The 23,333-nt window shown below is 41.8% G+C and overlaps 1 protein-coding gene across 1 annotated transcript; it reads left to right on the top strand.

The window, feature by feature from the left end:
* Positions 1-4,504: 4,504 nt before the first annotated feature.
* On the top strand, positions 4,505-7,030 carry TLR10 (toll like receptor 10). The gene has a single exon (XM_061191317.1). The coding sequence runs from the start codon at positions 4,505-4,507 to the stop codon at positions 6,938-6,940; it is 2,436 nt and encodes an 811-aa protein (XP_061047300.1). The 3' UTR covers positions 6,941-7,030.
* Positions 7,031-23,333: the final 16,303 nt, after the last annotated feature.

Raw genomic sequence — 23,333 nt, 5'->3', positions numbered from 1 at the left:
TAAACGGCCTTTTTTTCCCCATTTAAAAAAAAATTATTTATTTTGTTTATTTATTTTTGGCTCATCAGGTCTTCGTTGCTGCACGCGGGCTTTCTCTAGTTGCGGTGAGCAGGGGCTGCTCTTTGATGCGGTGCACGGGCTTCTCATTGCGGTGGCTTCTCTTATTGCAGAGCACGGGCTCTAGGCCTGTGGGCTTCATTAGTTGTGGCTCATGGGCTCTAGAGCGCAGGCTCAGTAGTTGTGGCGTACGGGCTTAGTTGCTCCGCGGCATGTGGGATCTTCCTGGACCAGGGCTCGAACCCATGTCCCCTGCATTGGCAGGCGGATTCTTAACCACTGCACCACCAGGGAAGCCCAAAATGGCCTCTTTAGATTAGGTGGTCAAATCAGGTTCCTTAGAGGAGATAAACTTTAAGCCAAGACCTAAATGATAAGAAAGATCCAGCCAAGGAAGGATGAGAGAAGAGCATCCCAAGCTGAGGGAAAAACTAGGGTAAAGGCCCTGAGGTTGGGGCAAGCATGATGTGGCCAAAGAACAAAGAAAGGGGCAGTATGATTGGAGTACAGAGGGTTAGGAGAAGAGTTATATGAAACGAGATCCCAGAAGGAAGCAAGACCAGCTCCTGGGAGACGTTATAATCCAGTATTGGGAGTTTGGATTTCATTCTAAGTGCAATAGTACGTTAGGTAGGACATAGGCAGGGTGCTGTAACAAGTGACCCCAAAATACAGTGGCTTCGACAAGACAGTGCTCAACATAATGGCTCAATCCATGTCAATCCTTGTAAGTAACTGACCTAAAACCTAAGTTGGGTGGCACTTGCAGACTTATTCACTGGATTCCTTGAACTGTGTATAAGGAAACGTTAAAGACTCAGTATGACGTAGTGAGCTATAATTTCATTATGATTAATGTATTATAGTGTATTTTGAAAACAGATTTATCTTGACTCACCCTAGAGAGACAAGATAGCAGAGTGGCTAAGAGCCCAGGCTCTGCACTCACCATGGGTTAAGTTGTGACTGTGAGGCAGTTACAGGGCCTCTCTGAGAGCCACCTTCTCTACCTGTAAAGGCTGAACAGTGATAGCACCTACCTTACAAGGTGGTGGTTGTAGGAATCAATCTACAGAAAGTAAGTGAATGGTAGTTGTTATCCAAAAAGATATCAGGTGGCCACTGCCTCATTTGCATGAGAGTCAATATGGTGTGGAGATGCTACCAGACATGCTGAATAAATGTGTAGATTTATCAAACAGAACAATTACTCAGGTCATCTTAAATGTGGGTACGGATTAAAATTATGGTATTGGCAACTAATTTATTTTGCTGGTTTCCTAAAATCTGGAAAATAATCATGGACATAAAGTTATATCACAGAGACTCTTTTTTTATGTTGGTATTTGTTCTTATTTTGATCATTGGATGGTATATTAAATGTTACAGAAAAAGGAGATGACCAAGAAAGGGCTGCGTGGGATGGACTGGAGGAAATAAACATGGAGGGACTATCTCAGTGGAAAAGTGAAAGGCCAGTTCTGGGCTCGCCCCTCCTCAGCCCCACGCCCAACCAGTGCCTTTCATGGTCCTCTTCCACTGAGGGCACAATGGACAAGGAATATCAAAAATCAACATTCTCTCTTCACACTCACGTCACAGGATGCTTGACATGACATTTCTGTTTCCCTTTTCCTATTTTCTATGAAACGATTTTATAAAGTATTTTCATTTGTAAGTTATCTTAGGAAATATCAACATGTTTTCTAGAATTTCTTCATTTCAACAAGAACAACCACAACAATAAAACCAGACAGGTTCTAGAGAAAGAAAAATCCAGATGAGAGCGAGTAATATTCCAGCTCTGCCAGTTAGCAGTTTTTCTGCCAGTTTTTCTCTGCCAGTTTTTCTCCCCACCATCCCTACATGGGTGCATACACACACACACAACACACACACAACACACACACAACACACACACACACACGCACACAGCTTCTCAGAACAACAGGACAGCATGAACAGTACAGAGAAGTCTCACTACACCATGAGTTTGCCTCTTGTTCCTCCTATTTGTCTATGGGAGTGGCCAGTCTGAGGGAGACTGAGGGTCAATGCTTATTAAACACATGCAAGTAGAAGCAGGAAAACTCTCACCACTGCTAGTTACCTCCCCTTGTGTTTTCAGAGTGCCTGTTGTGGGAGGACGTAAAGTTGAAGAATTTACTAATTTAATAGTAGAATCTAACCACTTCTCACCACCTCCCTCTCTACCTTCTTTCTTGCATGAATTATTCCATAGTGTCCCGGGGATCTTCCCTGCCAGGCTTGTGCCCTTCCAGTCATTTCCAACAGACAAGCAGAGGACTCTTTAAGATGTACATCAGAATCTACCACTCCTCTACTCTACATCCTGTACTGGTTTCTTATTTTAGTCAGAGGAAAATCCCCAATCCTTACAAGGTCTGACGTCTTCTATCCACCTCCCTCAATTCCACAAGTCATTCCTCGCATTTTCCAAACATGTCCCCCCAATCAGGTCTCTGAACTTGTACCTGCTCTCTCTCTCCAGAATACTCTATCCCCAGACAACAAGTGGCTCACTTCCTCACTCCCTTTAGATCTTTGCATGAAGGTCATGTGAGGCCTTTTTAGACCATCCTGTACAAAATATCTCTCCCCAGTCACCCTCAGGTCCCCTCATTTAGTTATTTTCTTTCTAGCCCTGATCATCACCTAACAGATAAATTTATTATTTTGTGTATAGTCTCTCCTTTCTTACCCCTTACTAGAATATAAGCTGCGTCAGAAGAGAAATTCTATCTGTTCTATTCACTGTTATATCCTCAGTGGCTAGAAAAAGTGCCTGGCAGAGTAGGTACTCAATAAATATCTTGAATAATAATATGAAATTCTTAGTTCTCCAACCACCTCTGTTCTGTGTCTAAACAAACACTTGAAGCCTGATTCTTCTCTCAAAATCCTCAGAATTCTGCATCCATGAGTTTCTTCATCTATAAAATGTGGGTAATAGTACTTCTCTCCCAGAGTTTTGTGATGGATAAGTGAGATAATATATGTGAAGGGTTTAGTATATCTCTTAGCACATCAAAAAGCTACAAGAAATGGAAATTGTTTCTATCATTATCACCATTTAGCAGTGATCCAGATTGCTTTTGCCACCAACCTAAAGACATATGGAGGCACAAGGACAGGAACCATTCTGTTTATTTCCGTGTTTTGGACTTTCTATACACATGGGTAAGTGTTATTGAAAGTCAGATATTCACTCAAGAGACTCTCTATGTTCACAAATACAAAGTTGAAGAACAACTTCATGGCATTAATTCAGGGGCCCACAGCATTCAGTGATGAAGAATTACTTTCACTGAGAACTTATGTCCACACAAAAACCTGTACACAGGTATTTATAGCAGCTTTATTCATAATTGCTAAAACTTGGAAGCAACCAAGATGTCCTTCAGTAGGTGAATGGATAAACTGGGGTGCATCCAGACGATGAAATATTGTTCAGTGCTAAAAAGAAATGAACGATCAAGCCATGCAAAGACATGGAAGAAACCTAAGTGCATATTACTAAGAGAAAGAAGCCAATCTGAAAAAGGAACATACTGTATGATTCCAACTATATGTCATTCTAGAAAAGGCAAAACTATGGAGACAATAAAAAGACCAGTGGTTGCCAGCGGTTGTGGGGTGGGCGGAGATGAATTGGCATAGAGGATTTTTAGGGAAATGAAAATACTCTGTATGATACCATAATGATGGATACACATCATTATGTATCCATAATGTATCCAAACCCTTAGAATGTACAACACCAAGAGTAAACGATAGCTTAAACTATGGACTTTGCATGATTATGAGGAGTCAATGTAGGTCCATCAATTATAACAAATGCACCACTCTGGTGGGTGTGTTGATAATGGGGGAGGCTGTGCATGTGTGGAGGCAGGAGGGATATGGAAAATCTCTGTACCTTCCCTTCAATTTTGCTGTGAATCTTAAACTGCTCTAAAAAAATCTTAATTTTTAAAAATTTCTTTTAATTTTCTTAAAGCTTTCAGGCTATCAAAAGGGGATGTGGCAGGGGGGTGTTGAATATGACCTAGCAACGCAGTTCCTAATTTGAACTGGGTGGGAGGAACTTCTGCCAACTATTATATATCTATCTCCCTTCTGGGAATCCTGACTTGCCTCAGTGATGGGGGTGTGACACAGTAACTGGCTTGGAAATCTATGAGCCAAGCTCTGAGATCAAGTCAAAGACTCAATAAATGGGTTGGAACCCTATTCCAAATTGTTGGTGAATATAGTCAGATGTTGGCATTAAAAAAAAAAATCCTACAGGGTTTAACAAATCACATAATCACTTAACATTATATGTTGTCTTTCCAGGAGTTGAACTCATCTTCCTCATTCATATGAGGTGATGTGTGAAAAAAGTCATCTGAGGTGAACCAGTGATAAAATCCTCAGAATTACAATGAAACATATCAGAAGCATTTACGTATTTTGTAGTATTGTTACGTCAGTGCATAGTGGGGCTTCAAAGCTGCCAGAAGAAACAGAATTGACTACCAACTGCTCCAACATGTCTTTAAGAAAGGTTCCTGAAGACTTGACCCCAACTACAACCATACTGGATTTGTCCTACAACCTCCTTTTCCAACTCCAGCGTTCAGATTTTCATTCCTTCTCTAAACTGAAAGTTTTGATTCTATGCCGTAACAGAATCCAAGAGCTGGATATCAAGACCTTTGAATTCAACAAGGAGTTAAGATATTTAGATGTGTCTTATAACAGACTGAAGAGTGTAACTTGGTTCTCACTGGCAGGTCTCAGACATTTAGATCTGTCCTTCAATGACTTTGACACCGTGCCTATCTGTGAGGAGACTGGCAACATGTCACACCTGGAAATCCTAGGTTTGAGTGGGGCAAAAATACAAAAATCAGATTTCCAGAAAATTGCTCATTTGCATCTAAATACTGTCTTCTTAGGATTGAGAACTCTTTCTCATTATGAAGAAGGTAGCCTGCCCATCTTAAACACAACAAAACTTCACATTGTTTTACCAATGAACACAAATTTCTGGGTTCTTTTGCGTGATGGAATGAAGACTTCAAAAATATTAGAAATTACGAATATAGATGGCAAAAGCCAATTTGCAAGTTATGAAACTCAGCAAAATCTTATTTTAGAGAATGCCAAGACATCCATTCTGTTACTTAATAAAGTTGATTTACCCTGGGATGATCTTCTGCTTATCTTCCAATTTGTTTGGCATACGTCAGTAGAATACTTCCAGATTCAACATGTGACTTTTGGAGGTAAGGTTTATCTTGACCATAATTCATTTGACTACTCAAATACTGTAATGAGAACTATAAAATTGGAGAATGTACATTTCAGAATTTTTAATATCCCACAGGAGAGAGTCTACTTGCTTTTTACCAAAATGGATATAGAAAACCTGACAATATCAAATGCACAAACGCCTCACATGCTGTTCCCTATATATCCTACAAGATTCCAATATTTAAATTTTGCTAACAATATCTTAACAGATGATGTGTTTAAAAAATCTATCCAACTGCCTCATTTGAAAACTCTCATTTTGAAGGACAATAAATTGGAGACACTTTCCTTAGTGAGTTGCTTTGCCGGCAACACATCCTTGAGGCACTTAGATCTGAGCGAAAATCTGTTACAACATGAAAATGACGAAAATTGCTTGTGGCCAGAAACCTTGATCACCATGAACTTGTCATCCAACAAATTTGCTGATTCTGTTTTCAGGTGCTTGCCCAGAAATATTCAAATACTTGACTTGAATAATAACAAAATTCAAACTGTCCCTAAAGACATTATTCACCTGACATCCTTGCGAGAGTTAAATCTTGCATTTAATTTTCTAACTGATCTTCCTGGGTGCAGTCATTTCAGAAGACTCTCAGTTCTCAACATTGAAATGAACTTAATTCTCAGCCCATCTCTGGATTTTTTCCAGAGCTGCCAGGAAGTTAAGACTCTAAATGTAGGAAGAAATCCATTCCGGTGTACTTGTGAATTAAGAGATTTCATTCAGCTTGAAAAATACTCAGAGGGCCTGATGGTTGGATGGTCAGATTCATACATCTGTGAATACCCTTTGAATCTAAAGGGGACTCAGTTAAAGGATGTTCATCTTCCTGAAATATCTTGCAACACAACTTTGTTGATTGTCACCATTGTGGTTATCATGCTAGTTCTGGGGATGGCTGTGGCCTTCTGCTGCCTCCACTTTGATCTGCCCTGGTATCTCAGGATGCTAGGTCAATGGACACAGACATGGCACAGGTTTAGGAAGACAACCCAAGAACAGCTCAAGAGAAATATCCACTTCCATGTGTTTATTTCATACAGTGAACATGATTCTGCCTGGGTGAAGTATGAATTGATTCCCAATGTAGAGAAAGAAGATGGTTCTGTCCTGATTTGCCTTCATGAGGGAAACTCTGACCCTGGCAAGAGCATTACTGAAGATACCATAAACTGCATTGAGAAAAGTTATAAGTCCATCTTTGTTTTGTCTCCCAAGTTTGTCCAGACGGAGTGGTGCCATTATGAACTCTACTTTGCCCATCACAATCTCTTCCATGAAAGTTCTGATTACATAATTCTTATCTTACTGGAACCCATTCCGCTCTACTGTATTCCTACCAGGTATCCTAAGCTGAAAACTCTCATGGAAAAGAAAGCATACTTGGAATGGCCCAAGGATAGGCGTAAGTGTGGCCTTTTTTGGGCAAACCTTCGAGCTGCTATTCGTGTTAATTTATTAGAAACCAGAGAGATGTGTGAACTGCGGACATTCACAGAACTGAATGAAGAGTCTCGAGGTTCTGCAATCTCTCTGGTAAGAACAGACTGCCTATAGAGTCCCACCCACCCCTAGGGAAATTGGGACCTGAATATACTGTTAGGATATAAATTGATACAACCTTTATGATGGCAATTTGGCAATATCTATTAAAATGAAAAACTATCATTCCTTCATGTCAGTTCCTTGAAAGAGCTCTAAGAATGTATCCTATAGAAATGCAATTTGCAAAGTTTTATGTAAAAAAGGTATTCATCCTGGCATTGTTTGTAATCATGAAAAATTAAAAACAGCTCAAATGTCCACAAAATAAGGATTGATCTAACAAATTATAGTACATTAATGCAACAGAATATTACACAGCCATTAAAAAATGAGGTAGCTCTATATTTTCTGGTATGGAGAAAGTTATATTTTGGTTTATACATTGAAATAGGAGTCTAAAGGAATCTATACCTGTACATTGGTGTGGTAACAGTGGTTAGGGTCTGGGAGTTTGGATTACAGGGAGCATTTGGTTTCTATGTTGTATATTTCTGTAATGTTGGAGTTGCTTAGAATGAATCTATACTTCTTTTGCAAGCAGAGAAACCAATAAAGATAATGTTAAAAGCCTACACATCCTACTCATTTTGTTTGATCTTCCCTTCTAGCCTCACAGTTCATTGGAAGAAAACAAGCTCTCTTGAATTTTGCAAAATTATATTTCAAAAACAAACATCAAGAACAAACATGTTCTTTCCCTGATTAGGAAAATTTCTGTGGCTCACCCACATGATAAAGGAAGGAAATGCCTTTAAGATCTGACACCGATCGCCTCTCCCACCCTTGCATCCTTTCATTGAACCCTATCAAATTATTGGCCCTTTCCCAGAACACACATCTCCTTTCATGCCCCCAGACTCTAGAACTTGGCATCATGTCTGCCTGTGATACCTTTCCTGACTTAGTTCGTTTAGGAAATCTTACATATCCTTCAGGCACAATCCAAATGTCGACTCTTCTTTGAAACTTTCCTCATTTCTTCCCCCAAGCATTATGTTCCTCTATTCTCTGTAACACTTGGGACATATTTTCATCACCAAACTGATTCTATATCTTTAAAAAAATCCCTTTCTTACTCTTCTATGAGCTCCTCAAAGGTGAGGACAGACTTCCCTCTGCCCTTGTATCAGCGGCAGTTTGCTCAGTCCATGGTTCAGAAAAGATGCTCAATGAATGTTTATGGAATGGACGTTGGGTTAGCTAGAGGAACTTAGTAGGGACTCAGCTGGCTTCAGGATAGAGAGTGGAATTTGAAGGCAAATTCTGAGAAGCTGAAGAGGAAGAGCAGGAATAGGTGAAAGGAAGAGAAGACTGAGAACCCAGAATTGACGGATTCCTGAGTACAGCTTGAATCAGGTGAATTTGCCAATATTTGGTTGTTCTTGACTTATAAAGACATCTATTTCAGCTCGTTCAAGCTAATAAAACCAATCTCCTAAGCAGGCTAAAATTGGGCTCTGCATCTACTGTGTTTCCTTATAGTTTGTGGTCGTATGAATTCCTCACACTAGTAGTCATTAAAAAAAGTGGACTCAAGAAGGTCAGCCTGAGAGTGTAGGGAGAAGGCTGGTGTCAATCTAGAAGTGGGTTGTACTTCCATTTGGCCGACGGCCAGTCTACTCTGAGGAGCTACAGTTCAGCAGCCCTGAGGCTGCGTGTCTCTCTTCTTCCTTCCTGGTGAGCCTTGGTCTGTCTGGTAGAAGGGGAAACCCGAGGAAACCACAGTGGAGAGATGGCAGAGGATTAGGAGAACACCTCTCCTCCCAGGGTCCCAGCAGCTGGGCTGCTGATATTAGTGTGATTCACGGCTTCGGAAAGAGTCAGACAGACACTGTATGAAGACTTTGCCGATCTTGCATAAATTAGTGTGAGACTCTTACCTTTACAGATTAATTAACTTGGAACAAACAAAGAGGATAACATCAGCCCTAAAGTTGTCAGGATTGGGTTATTCATGGCAGTTATTCCAGTCCCCAGTTTAGTAATACAGTTTTTTAAATAGACATTTTATTATAATTAAAAAAAATAACACATTAGGCTTAGTTCTCAGCAACTTCTAATTTTAGCAGCTGGACAACCCCTAAAACTTCCCCACAATTATTTGAGATCTGGTTTCTGTCTGCAGTCTTTACCTACTCACCAGGGCATCCTGCATTTGCAACCTGATTCACATTCCTAAAACAACGTTCTTGTTCTATCAGTAACTCACGACCGGAGGCAGCTTCTCAGATTAGCCACCCTTTGTCCACAAGTCAGAATGTGTTCTTTGTATAAAGGATGAAGAATAATTGGGATCCTGGTTTCCCCTGGAGGTTGTGAGGACAGCTTCATCACTGGTACTCTGCTGGGGAAACTTCCCATGGTCCCTTAGCTCCGTTTTTCACCTGTGTGAAGCTGGTACTGATCTCAGCCCTCCATTATCATTTTTCTATTTATTTTGCTTATTCCATCTTCCCCCACTAGAATGCAAACTCCTTTAGAGCAGAGATTTTGTCTATTTTGCTCACAGATGTTGCTTCTACCTCTGCCCAGGACAGTGCCTGGCACATAGCTACTCTCCAAGGATTTTCCAAAGGAAATATAGTTTGTCTGTAGACACTTTGTTGATTGGCCGCCTCTGCTCTTCTCAGGTCCAGCAGGGCAGCCAAGGCCACCCACTTCAGTGTCAGCCCTTGTTGTACATCAGGCACATAGATTTACTCGGCAGGGAGCCTCCCTCACCTTCAATAACTATATTTTTGCTTACATTTTCTGGGACCAGCCGTCCCTGGGTCATCTCCCCCTGACCCCCACCTTTGGCTCTTCTCTTTACTTCCACCTGTTGGGATCCGCTTCATCTCAGGGGCTTGCTGTGGACAGCCCTTGAATTTAAGAGTCTGCGGATTATATGAATCACCACAAATGGGTTTTATGGCCCCCCCCAACCCCCATCAGTGCCCCTCTTCTTGTTGCTGTATCAGCTTTTCAAGAGGAGAAGGGGAAGTTCTGGGCCAATAAAGCCTCTGCCATGGCCCACTCCTCAGACCCCTTCCCCTCTCCCCCACCCCCAGATCTTTGGAGAGACTTCCTTGAATTTTCTGATAGGTCTTCTTGCTTCTGTAGTTCCCTGATAGCATGTCTGTAATGATGGGTACATTCTTAAGCCCTGGTACGGCCAGGCCTGACAATGTCCTCCAAGCAGGATGTCCCTGGCCCACATCCAGACCCACATGGATCCTGGTCTTCACTTGATCCTTCAAGGTACTTTCTGACCCTCTGCCTTGCACATGAGGCCAACCAGGTATCCTACGGAGCTCTGGATCTCACGCCTATAGGGTCCTCTCAGAGACTGGTGGTTGGGCCTCCATTTGAGGTGGACAGTCCGGCAAGAAGATCACTTCTGCTGGCTGAAACAGCGTGGGGTCACCCAAGATTGGACCACCAGAACGGTGCACACGTGCTGATTTAGGGTGACTCTCATATCGACCACAAGATGATGTGGGGGGTCTGGGCTACCAACAGTCTACCACCAACCCTTGGGCTTGAGCCAGCAGTGTAGGCCTGTGTCCATCTGTGATTTAATTGTGGTGCCACCTCCTGTCTTCAGCACCTGTGGCAGGTGTGACAGCAGATGCTGCCCGCTTCATCCCCCAGCCCCCAGCATCCCGGGTGATAACCACCATTGCTGCAGTTCTGTGCCATGTATTAGGTAGTCCTTGGAGGATGGCTTTCAAGACTGAACACCAATGGGCTTTCCGGTCAATGTCCTCTCTCACCTCCCATTGACATGGCGACATCATGCTCTCCCTGTCGTAAGCCATGTTCATAAGGGGAGGACATATGTTGTGGGAGTGGAACTGAGCCTCTCTCTTCTTGCATGGACCCCTCACTACCCTCCCCACTGGCGATGGTGTGTTTTCAGTCAACACTGAAAGAGCTCCCATTCTAGGGATGCAGTGATTACCATCTCAAGAGTCCAAGAGAAGACACGACTGGAATATGCCTTATTCTATGTTTCCACCATAAAATTCTGAATGTTAAACTAAACAGGACCAGAAAACAAATATTAGTTTACATTTTTCTGCATACTTTGGGGAAGACTTGCATCAGTGAGGCACAGCACCAACCTTTGAGAGAGAGTCACTGTAAGGCATTGTGGACAGATGCAGTGACATGAGTAATAATAAAACCATCGTTACAGACATGCTATCAGGGAACTGCAGAGGCAAGAAGATCTATACTGTTTAATGGAAACAGGTTCTGAAGAGCCATGGTCTGTGTGGTTAGTTACAGCATTGCTATTTTTTTTTTTTTTTTTGGTGGAAATTAACCAGGAACAGTACATTGGACAATAAAATGCCTGAAGAGATGGTTCCTGGATTTGAACAGGGCGAGATGGTGCTTGGACCCTACAAAGAATCTTCTGATGCACAATGGATAATGGACAATGGACAAGTAACTCTTCTCTATCCATCTCCATGGAAAAGTCACTGCACTTCACATAGGTCTGTACCTTTTGAAACATTTTAAAATCAGGTTATTTATATAATAACTATAAAAGACAGGAGCTCTGCAAAAAAAAAATTTCCTGCCGCCCTGCACACCCTAGAGGCAGCTCTGAGAAGGAGAATATCCTGGCTTATGCAGCCAGAACATACATTGCTTCTTATTTCTTGGTGGCACAGTGACTTATTTCAGTTTCAAAATAAGTCATTGGCAGCAGGACAGTTTTTGTCTCGAGTGCTAATGGGGATGTGGTGAAATTCAATGCTAAGATTGATGGATCTGACAGTTTGGAACAGGCAAATTCTAGTAACATGATATTAAGGTTATACGAAGTTCCTCCTATGGTTTTCATAAAAAACTGAAAGAAGAAGAGGCATCTCTTATTTTATGTCATGATGGGTGAAAGTACCACATTATTAACTTATGTTCTCCCCATGGAGGAAGTTAGAGCCTTAGTTGTGCCCAGGAACTCTCCAATCCTAAGGCCCTGAAGTGTTTGGCTTCCTGGAAGCAGTACCTTTGGTCCTGGGAAAAAAATAGACCAGAGACATATGCTGGAAGAATCTCTACCAGGTTAGCTCTCATTGTCATTAGGACCAATGTCTTCTTTTAATTCCTAGACTCACTAGTCCTGAGGAGATCCAGAGACCCATCAGCCCTCAACCTCCTCCTGGTTCTTTTATTTCTAGAAAAGGGGTGAATCAGTCTCCGTGATGCTGTTTGAAGTATCCTGGCCTACTGTGTAACAATACAAACCTGACCCTTCTTGGGGTTTATAGGTGCCTGTCACTGTTCTAAGGCTGTTATGAACTTTACCTGTTAATCCTCATAGACCTGTGAATTAAATTTTATTATTATTCTCATATAATAGACAAAGTACCCAAGGTACCAAAAAGTTAAGGTTTCATGGCTAGTAAATGACAGAAATTCAAGGTGGTCTGATTACAGAGCCTGCTTTCTTATCTTTTCTGCTAGGCTGCCTCCCAAGAGCTTGGAAACTAACTACTGTTCCTGCTAGACCCTGTTCTCGGATGGAGGGATCTTGTTGCATAAGAGCAATTAGCATGATTTGGTGTGTAACCCAAATGCTTCCAGCCCTCACTGCCTGTGGCTACAAAGAAGGCTCATCAACATCAATGACCCCAAATTCTTGGTCCCTATGAATACTTCTGTGGGATCCCAAGGAGCCTTGTGTGTGCTCATATCCCACACTGTCAGCCACTCTCACCATCTGGTACCACCACAGTCTACTCCACTCCAGCTATCTCAGGTAGCTAGACTGGGGCCTGTCAAGGTCCTTGAAGGAGTCTTGCACTATTGACGCCACTGAATGAAGTGCCTTCTTGATGGTGCTAATGTTCATGCTAAGGGTGTTTTCTCCCAATAATCCCAAATCCACTTATCTTGAGGTGAGAAGCCATGCTGAGCTCCATATAGTGGTGGGTTCAATATCTCTCTCCTCAAAACTGGGTGTCGACATCTCAGCATCCCATAGCTGCAATGCTAGGATTCAGAATCTCACCAAGTCAACAGTCTCAACATCACTAATCATCAGGGAAATGCAATCAAAACCACAACGAGATACCACCTCACACCTGTTAGAATGGCCGTCATCAAAAAGACAAGAAATAACAATTGTTGGCAAGGATGTGGAGGTAAAGGAACCCTAGTGCACTGTTGTTGGAAATGTAAATTGGTGCAATCACTATGAAAAACAGCAGGGAGTTTTTTCGAAAAATTAAAAAGAGAACTACCATATGATCCAGCAATGTCATACCTGGGTATTTATTTGAAGAAAACAAAAACCACTAATTTGAAAAGAATATATGTTCATTTCAGCACTATGTACAATAGTCAAAATATGGAACTAACCTAAGGGTCCATGGATAGTGAATGAATAAAGAAAATGTGGTGTATAAACAATGGATTATTATTTAGCCATAAAAAAAAAATCTTGCCATTTGTGACAACATGGGTAGACCTTGAAGACATTAGGCTAAGTGAAGTAAGTCAGGCAGAGAAAGACAAATACTACTTGATCTCACTTATATATGGAATCTAAAACAAAAACAAGACCCAAAACAAAAAAACAAGGTCATAGATACAGAGAACAGATTGGTGGTTGCCAGAGGCAGGGGTAGAGTTGTGGGCGAAATGAGTGAAGGGGGTCAAAAGGTACAAATTTCTAGTTATAAAATAAGTCATGGGGATGTAACATACAGCATGGTAACTATAGTTAATAATACTGTACGGCATATTTGAAAGTGGCTAAAAGTGAAGATCTTAAAAGTTCTCATCACAAGAAAAAAATTTGTAACTAGGTATGGTGTTACAAATGTTATTATGGTGTTACAGATGTTAATTAGACTTATTGTAATGATCATTTTGCAATAGATACAAATAGCTAATCATTATATTGTACACCTGAAACTAATGTAATATTAAATGTGAATCATGCCTCAATAAAAAAAAAAAAAATTAGGAAATGTAAGACAATCCTATTGGTGCTTACAGTTTATCTGATAGTGACTAATAATTTAAAATCTGATGTCATATTAAATGACTCTGTTAGAGAAATAGATAAATAAACCTTCAAAAACAAACGTATTGATTTGGGTGCACATAAATATACACTATAAAACTACCAAATCTATAAAGTACCAGTCAACTTTTTAAAATAAAAAGTGACTGTGGCTATATACACCTCAGAAAACTTCCTAATTAAAGAGACACTAAGGAAAGAGGAAAACACCGCATATTCATTCCAATAAAAATAGTACCATAAGGGGGACTTCCCTGGTGGTGCTGTAGTTAAGAATCTGCCTGCCAGTGCAGGGGACACAGGTTTGAGCCCTGGTCCGGGAACATACCACATGCCGCAGAGCAACTAAGCCTGTGCGCCACAACTACTGAGCCTGCGCTCTAGAGCCCGCGAGCCACAACTACTGAGCCCACGCGCTACAACTACTGAAGCCCACGCATGTAGAGCCCATGCTCTGCAACAAGAGAAACCACCGCAATGAGAGGCCCGCGCACCGCAACTAAAAGTAGCCCCCACTCGCCGCAACTAGAGAAAGCCCGCACGCAGCAACGAAGACCCAACACTGCCAAAAATAAATAAATAATAAAATAAATAAATTAAAAAAAAAAGTACCGTAAGTATGTATAATCAAAATAATGATCTGGTGAAATTTTTCTGTAACTTTTATAACCTTTAAATTTCTTCCCATTGTCAAATATATTGGCAAATATTCATTTTTCTGAAAAGTGAAAGTGAAGAAAAATCACTAGATCTTTTGATGCTTAATAATAAATTATGAAGGCAAAATTGTGAATAACTAGCCTATTGGCCAAAAATAATTTTTGGTCCTTTGCTGTTTCTCTTTCCAGTTTTTGTACAAGATTGTTTCAGGATTCATAATTATGCAAAGACCATAAAATTGTGTCATATTTCTTAGCCTTTACAATTTATATAACAAGTTCAAATTAGAATATTAAAACATTTTATTCTTTAAAAAGTTCAGGAAATCGGCTCCCCCAAGCCAAGTATGTGGTTTATGTAATCAAAACAAATAGCTGAACTACATGTGCTGCGCGAGATTAAAAACAACAATGAAACCTCTTTCCTCAAAACAGGCTGTCAACATCTCAGCATTTCAAAGCTTCTGTGCTGGGATCCAGAGTCTCACCGAGTCTCTTATGAAATCCGTTCCTGGGAAATCCCTTCCTGGGAGCTCTGAACCAGCCCAGGGAGGAAGGAGTGTGAAACGGCGCCCCCTCCCTTCCCCTGTCCGTACTCCTTCCCACCCCTCCTTTGCGACCCCCCAAAACACCATCACCCCCCCTAGTTATTCATAGCAATTTATGCATGTAAACGGAGAGGAGTGAACATCATCCAAACAGCGAAACTTTTCTTCCCAGTTTGGGTTCTGCTAGGACGCCCTGCTGCATATTTTATGCAAATTGGATGGGGAGGTTTGCCCCCTAAGGAGGCCCAGGAGAGGATGGGGGGGGGGGGGGAAATTAACTCCATTGTCAGAACCTTAAAAAAAACTGAGAGCTAACATCTTCCTTAGATTTTACAAGCAAAAGCTGGCCAAGCTTTAAACTGAACTGATATAATAGATTAAAACTGAATAGATAGAAATTTGTTTTTCATTTTGAAATCTCTGTCTTAAAACCAGCTTCAGGCCCCAAAAGGCCACAAATAATAAACGAAGATCACTGAAAAGGAAAAACCAAACCGGAAAATAAAAAAACAAAACAAAAAAAACCCCAAGAGAAGTAGCAGCACAGCGGGGGCCAGCTGCACTGCAACGTCTCATTTTGCAGCGCGCATCTAACCTTAACGCCAGGCCCCTAGGGAAGTCGGGTTAGAAGCAGTTTCACTTCGTTGGTTGCTCCCCACCCACGGGCCTTTCCGGAGGCGGAAAGCAGAAGATCATGATATTAAAATAGATCCCATTGTGCATGCAAGAGCAACGCCATCAGCATGGCGTATCTTCCGGCTAGGCCACCTTTTCAATTCTCAGTTTGGCTCCCCTCAGCCTATTTATACGGACTCTACTAGAAACCTGAATTGGCTTTTGGGGGGAGCTATGGAGTGTGTGCTGAAGCATTTGGCCACTTCGTGTTTTGTTAAGTTCTGCAATAAGTTCTTTAATGAGCCCTCGTGTCAGAGAAAGAACGTTCCGGGAAAACCCTTTCTGATCTTCTCCACGGCTCACCTTGACCAGGGCACCTGTCACATCAGTCACCCTTCAGAGGACGGAACCGCAGGAGGCTCGTGGGATTGGCATGTTAAAAGAAAGCTGCCCTCTTTTTCTTTTGTTGTTTCCCATTTTTCTTCTTCCTCTCCACTACCTCCGAAAGGCGTAGAATGGGGCCGCTTTTCGGGTCTACTTAATTCTTACTCCCGGCCCACATCAAGACCACAATGCAGAAATGCCGAAAGCTCCAGCATCGGCATCACCTGAGACCTTGTTAGAAATGCAGGATTTCAGGCTCCATCCCAGACCTAATGAATTAGAATCTGCATTTTAACAAGACCTCAGCTGATTCTTAGGCTCAGTAGGGTTTGAGAAGCACTGTGAAAGAAAGCTTGGAAAATGAACTGATGCCCATGTGTGAAATTTTGGGTCACAGCGACACCTTGTGGTTACCGTAGTAGTTGCTGTTGAGCTTTCCGGTGGGCAAGCAGCTATTAACCGAACAGCAGTTCATTATTCATCACTGGAGGAAACAAGATGAAGGTTGTACCAGTTCCCGGAGGTCTCCGGGTTCGGCCTCTCTCCACCACGCTGTCAATCAAAGAGATACGGGCTCTTTTCCAAGGATGCCTTCTACCTGAGTTGGGAACAGCTTATACCCATAGTGATTTCATGCATTTGAAATTAGAACCAGCAGGATCAAGAGATCTCAAAGTATTTCTTTCCCCTTCACAAGATTTATCATAAAATTCATAAAGCCATTAAAACTCAGTGACACAAGAATGGTTCTAGAGATTATTGAGATGAGTAGTTCCCACCTTTTAAACATGAAGCTCGCTTTATAATAATGGTTGGTATTTACTGAACATTTACTCTGTTTCAAGCACTGTTCTAAGAGCCCACAGGCCTTTAATCAATTAAACCTCACATCAATTCAGTGAGACAGGTGCTATATTATTTCTAGTTTGTAGACCCCTCTCTGACAGTAATATTTATTGGTTGAGAAAAATCTATACTAACAAGAAACTATTATTATGACTCTAGTAACTCTTGAGAATGAATTTGCATTGAATTAAATCCAATCACTTCTACATACATTTAGGGAAGAGTAGTGCAGACATATACGATATGTTATCTACCCAGCCTCAGACTGTGTTTGGGGTGTATATAGACTTGGGGTATCTTGCAACAGCTCCAAGGCTCTCCAGAGGATTCATAGCTCACAGTCTGGGAGCCCCAATATAGAAATACCCCCAATCCTTTATAGATGCCATACCATGCACTCCGGAACACGGCTGATTTCATCTAGTCTCTGATGATTAGCAGGACCAGGCTTGCCTTGGCCTTGGATGGGAGACTTCTGGGGAGTAGGAAACATCTCAAAGAAGTTCCCTGTGGTTATATTTCTAGCTTGAAAACTACACTGTAGAGACCAACAGACCCCATGGACTGTTGCTCCCTTCTGTTCTCCAACCCATATACCCTAGAAAAAATAATTTTCCTAAAACAGAATTCTGTTTGAGTTATTCCCCAGCACAAAGTTACTCCAACTATGCCCAGCTGGTTATGTGAGCTAAAGCTTATTCTGATTACCTAGATTTTCAAAGTAAAATCTAATACCAACCAACCTGCTTGCTGCTACTCCCGTTACTCTGTCTGGACTATTCCTCTAGTCTCTGTGGTGGAAAATGGTGGCCTCAGAGGAGACCTCTAGGAGGCCAGCTAGTGGCTAAGGTGACCCTCTCCAGGAAGTCACTTGGGATGCAGAGGTAGGTCCTACACAGACGCAGGAAAACAGTTCTGGCAAGTAACAGTTAGATAGCCTTTTCTCAAGACCAAGCACGAGTTTACTGTGAAAAGTATCATCACTGACAGGTAAGTACAAATGGTGGTGGGTATTCTCTTCTTCAGGCCTTCGGTGGAAGACATAGCATAACCAGAAGTTTGCTTGGTCAGTATGAGTCTTGGCCATTTCATGTTTCTGGCTGCCCAGTTTCAAACCCATCTTTTTAAAAGTACAACATTTCCTTTTGGGCATTCTTTCTTCCCACTGGACATAGTCTGGGAGACAGTGACCAAGATTCCAGCATTCCTTCATTAATGGGTAGAGAGGTGGCCCAAGCTAGGTCAGTTACATTCTCTCTTCCTAGTATTTGAATCTTGACTGGAGGATCAAAGAAATAGAAAAGAATTCTATTTCATCCCAGCCTTCCAGAACCTGCTTTCAGACTTCTTGCGGGTCTTTGCATCTTATCCTCAAGAAATATCCTAGTTCCTGCCTGTTTCCATGCCTCCACCCTGTTATTGACTCTGTGAGCCCCCAGCATCCTTCCAAAATAATTTTTTTCTTTTAATTAAGTTAATGTGCTACTCAGCTATTGCTAGAATAATGTTGTATTAAAAAGCACCCTCAAAATCTTAATGGTTTGAGGCAACAGAATTTTATTTTCCTAACCCACAGGTCTGTTGGTCGGCCAGGGTGGTTCTGTTTCAGACTTCAGGTCTGGTTAGGTCTGCTCCACGTACCTCTCATTTGAAGACACCAGCAACTATTTTTTTTTTTTAATTGTGAAAAATCTTAATTAAATAAATAGGGTGATGCAATAGACAGGGACTGAGAATCTATTGCAATAGTTCTTCAGAGAAGGCTGTCAGAAAGCCTTTTGGAGGTGCAAATATTTAAGATAAAAATATTTTTTCCCTTTACTTTTTCTTATTCATCAGTTTCAAATAATACATTTGAAAATACGTTTCATAGATTACTTTAAATTTTCTAAAATTCACATATTATGACTTGACTGTTTGCTGCAGGATGCGGGCCATAGAGGGAAGAACTACACATTTTCTTATTGAGAGAGTTATTATATGGTCGTTATTTAACCAATGAATTTTTTTGTTTTTTATGGATAGTTATAGAACATTGCCTACCACAGTAGACTGGATACCTTAGTTTTCTCAACGGAAGAAAAGCAAAATCAATAAATCTATATTAGGAGTTGGCAAACTTTTCCTGTAGTGGGCCATGTAAGCAAATAATTCAGACTTTGCAGAACATATGGTCTGCTACAACTATCCGACTCTGCCGTTGTATGATGAAAGCAGCCATAGACAATATATAAATGAATAAGCATGACTGTACTCCAGTAAACATTTCATTACAAAAACAGGTGGCAGGTCAGATTTGGCCCCCAGGCTCTACTTTGGCAACTCCTGAGCTATCTGACAGTGACACCAGCAGCTATTCAGGGCATGCTCTTCTCATGATAGATGGTAGTGGGCAGGGTAAACCACACCAGCACATTTGACATCTCTAGTTGAGCATCATATATGTTATTCTGCATTCTGTTGGCCAAAGCAAGTCATGTGGTCAAGCTCAAACTCAGTTGTGTGGACATGTGCATTTTACCTACTCTACAGTAGGGAGGCAATGCAAAGTCACTGTAGAAACGGCGCCAATGTATTTGCATTATTCTGTTACCCGCAGAGAGTGTAAAGCTGGGACCATTAACCTACCTTGGTTAACCAGAAAATAATAAAATATTAACAGCAATTAATTTTAACCCAGTCAAATTTATCAGTCTTTTCCTTTATGATTTATGCTTTCCAAGTCTTGTTTAAGAATCTAAAAAAAAAAAATTCTTCTTTGCTGTATGTCAATTATATGTCAATAAAACTGAAAGAGAAAATAAAAAAGAAATTCTTCTTTGACCCAAAAACATCACAGTCTTCTTCTTTTTTTAAAAAATGAATTTATTTATTTTATTTTTGGCTGTGATGGATCTTAGTTGCTGTGCGCAGGCTTTCTCTAGTTGCAGTGAGCGGGGGCTACTCTTCGTTGCGGTGCGCAGGCTTATTGTCGTGGCTTCTCTTGTTGCAGAGCACAGGCTCTAGGCGGGCGGGCTTCAGTAGTTGTGGCACGTGGGCTCAGTAGTTGTGGCTTGCGGGTTCTAGAGCTCAGGCTCAGTAGTTGTGGCGCACGGGCTTAGTTGATCCGCGGCATGTGAGATCTTCCCGGGCCAGGGCTCGAACCCATGTCCCCTGTATTGGCAGGCGGATTCTTAACCACTGCACCAGGGAAGCCCCATAGCCTTCTTTATTTTGTTTTTCACACTTAAGTCTTTAGTCCAGAGTATGGGTAAGGCAGGGATCCAATTGAGTTTTTGCTAGTGGCAGACCAATTTCCCCAGCATTGTTTTTGAATAATTCATCCTATTCCAAGTGATCTGTAAAACCACTTTTGCCATGTATCAAGTTTTCATAAATGCAGAGTGTCTTTCTGGACTCTTTATTCTGTTTCATTATTCTATTTGTCAGCCTCTGCTGATAGTCCACCTCTCAATTATTTGGTCTTTAATCTTCATTTAGAATCAGCTTGTCAAATTCCATATATATACACACTATAAGTACCCCTCAACATTTTGTTTGGAATATCTTTGAATTAAAGATGAATATGGGGAGAAAAAAAAGGTTTTCAAGATAATAAATCCTCCTCTTCATGAACATGGACTATCTCTCCACTTATTTGGGTCATCTTTAATTACATTCAATAAAATTTTATAATTTTCTTCTTAAAGTATGCCATCATTTGTTAGATCTATTCCTAGACATCTTATTTTATGCTATTTAAAATGATATAAATGCAACCTTTTAAAATGATATCTTTTAATGATTTGTTGCAGTGTGTTGAATATAAACAATTTTTGTATATTGATCTCAAAGCCAGCGACTTTTATCATAATAGCGAGCATTCATATAATCCTCACTACGTGCCAGGCACTGTTCTAAGCATTTTATACGTATGCAATGCATTCAATCTCACAATGACTCTGTGAAGAAGGTTTTATTATTATAACTATTTATAGATGAGGGAACTGAAGTCCAGAGAAGTGCAGAGAGGTTAAGTAAATTGTCTAAGATGGTAAGTGGTGGAGCCAGAGTTCAAACTCGTCCAATATCCAAAGCTATAACCACAACACTATATTTTTCTCTTATCCTTGTTAAGCTCTTTCATCAGTTCTAATAATTTGCTGGTCTATTCTCTTAGGTTTTTCATGCAAACAACAAGAACAACAAATACTTTAAAAATCAACTAGCAAATATATGGTAATGCCCTATTAAAGCAGGGCAAGGTGTGTGTGGGGGTGTGTGTCTCTGTGTGTATGTGTGTGTGTGTCTGTGTGTGTGTGTCTCTGTGTGTATATGTCTGTGTGTGTGTGTCTGTTTCTGTGTGTATGTGTGTGTATGTCTGTGTGTGTCTGTTTCTGTGTGTATGTGTGTGTATGTCTGTGTGTGTGTGTCTGTTTCTGTGTCTGCTTCTGTATGTGTGTGTATGCGTGTGTGTGTGTCTGCTTCTGTGTGTCTGTTTCTGTATGTATGTGTGTGTATGCGTGTGTGTATGTGTGTGTATGTCTGTGTGTGTCCGTTTCTGTGTGTCTGTGTGTGTGTGCATGCTAGGAGGAGGAACTTTATGAAGAGCAGCATTCTCAAAGCGAATGGAATTCACTGAGCCCTTGGGGTGGCTGGTATACTTCCCGAGGAGCCAGGAATTTCTGGCACGGCTGCAACTAGCCAAGTCAGGGCATCCTCAGAGAGGCCTGCAGGCTCCAGGGAGGCCTGAATAGGAAAGGAGGCCCAGGGCCAAGCCCAACAGAGAGTGTCAAATGACAGGCCGGCTCCTTCCCCACCCTCCACCTCCAGATCTGGGCTGAATCAAAGGGCCATTGAGGCCCCTCCCTTTCACAGACTGAGGCCACTGGGGCAGCCCCCTGAGGCTGAAACGCAACAATCCCACAGGCATCTGCTCCAAACAGGCTTGTGTTTGAAACCACAATATACTTGGCTCCAGTTTTACACACATTACTTTCCTGGTGCTGAAAAAAAAAAAAAAAAGAATTAGAAGAATGAAAGTGAGAGGCCTTGAGGGATGGGAATTCTTTTTCCAGTCTAGTGAATGAGGTTAATAAGTAGAAAAATAAAACTACTCTCCGTGAAGGGTCTTTGGAAGGGTTACCAGGCCATGATAATTAAAAGCAAATTAAAAGGCTATATCATTCATTCAGCGTCAGTCGCCTCTCTCAGCCCTGAGGGAACTGAGTCTACTGCAGGGCAGCGAGGGAGAGGGCGGGAGAAGGGGGGGAGAACCGGCCTCCTCAGCCATGCGGAGTGATAGCCCTTAAGGAGAAGTAGGGACCTGCACCTGCAGCTCTGTGTCCCTCTGTGGCATCCCACTCAAATGCTAAGTCATGAATTAGGGAATTGACTGACTGACAATCCCCCCACGCCTCACCGCACGCTGGGCACTTGCTCACACATTTCAAAGGAATGGGTCATCGTGCATGAGTCCCTTGTTATCTCTCTGGCTCTCAGTTTCCTCTCTGTAAGATGAAGGTGTGAACTAGATCAGTTTTTTTCAAACGGTGCTCTCCTGAGTCCCCTCTGAAGCCCGGGTCGTGGAGGAGGGAGGGAAAGGGAACTGTGAATCGAGCTGTTTAGCCCATGTCTGATTCTGCCATCTTTGACCTCATACCATTTTCAGTACAAACTGGTTGAGCAGTTAATTCTAACAGGACTGTTCCTGTGACGTGCCGACTCGGTCAACCATTCCAGGTGACGCCAGGGGTCAGCGCCGCTGCCTCTGCACTGGTTTGGTCCATATTGCCACCTTGAAGAAGGTGTGGAAGGTTCCTGCCAGCATCATGTCTTTCTCAAGGAGACTAGGAAAGACTTGTGATGACCCAGGTGGGTGGTGTGTGACCACAGGTTCTGTGCTAGTGGCTTCAGGAAGTAGCCCTGTGGCCTGGGTTGGAGTGAGATCTCGCAGATCTACATCTGTGTTTTCACAAACTCAGGTGAGATTTTGCATAAGCTTCTGCAACAATTTCCCTGAGAAACCCTTTTTGAGCTCCCAAGTTGGGTTGTGATGCTTTTCCGAAGCACCTCGATTATTCACTACCCTAGAACTTAAAATGTTAGTGGTATTGCCTGTTCACCTACTCACTTGTATCCTTTCTCTGGTCTTGAAGTCAGAAACTGTGGCTTTTCACTATAAATCCCTAGGACCTGGCAAAGTCCCTGCCACACAAGGTGATTGTATTTTCAAAAAATAGCAACCGCAATATTTCCAGTTTCACATGTTCTTCCACAAACTTTCCACTTCCCATCACGATTCACATCTATTTCCCCTCCCCTGAGACCCAGGTTGGGGAGTGTGG

The sequence above is a fragment of the Eubalaena glacialis genome, chromosome 5, assembly GCF_028564815.1.
Source record: "Eubalaena glacialis isolate mEubGla1 chromosome 5, mEubGla1.1.hap2.+ XY, whole genome shotgun sequence".
Lineage (NCBI taxonomy): Eukaryota > Metazoa > Chordata > Mammalia > Artiodactyla > Balaenidae > Eubalaena > Eubalaena glacialis.
The sequence above is the reverse complement of the archived record's forward strand: the minus strand, read 5'-3'. Positions and strand labels throughout refer to the sequence as shown.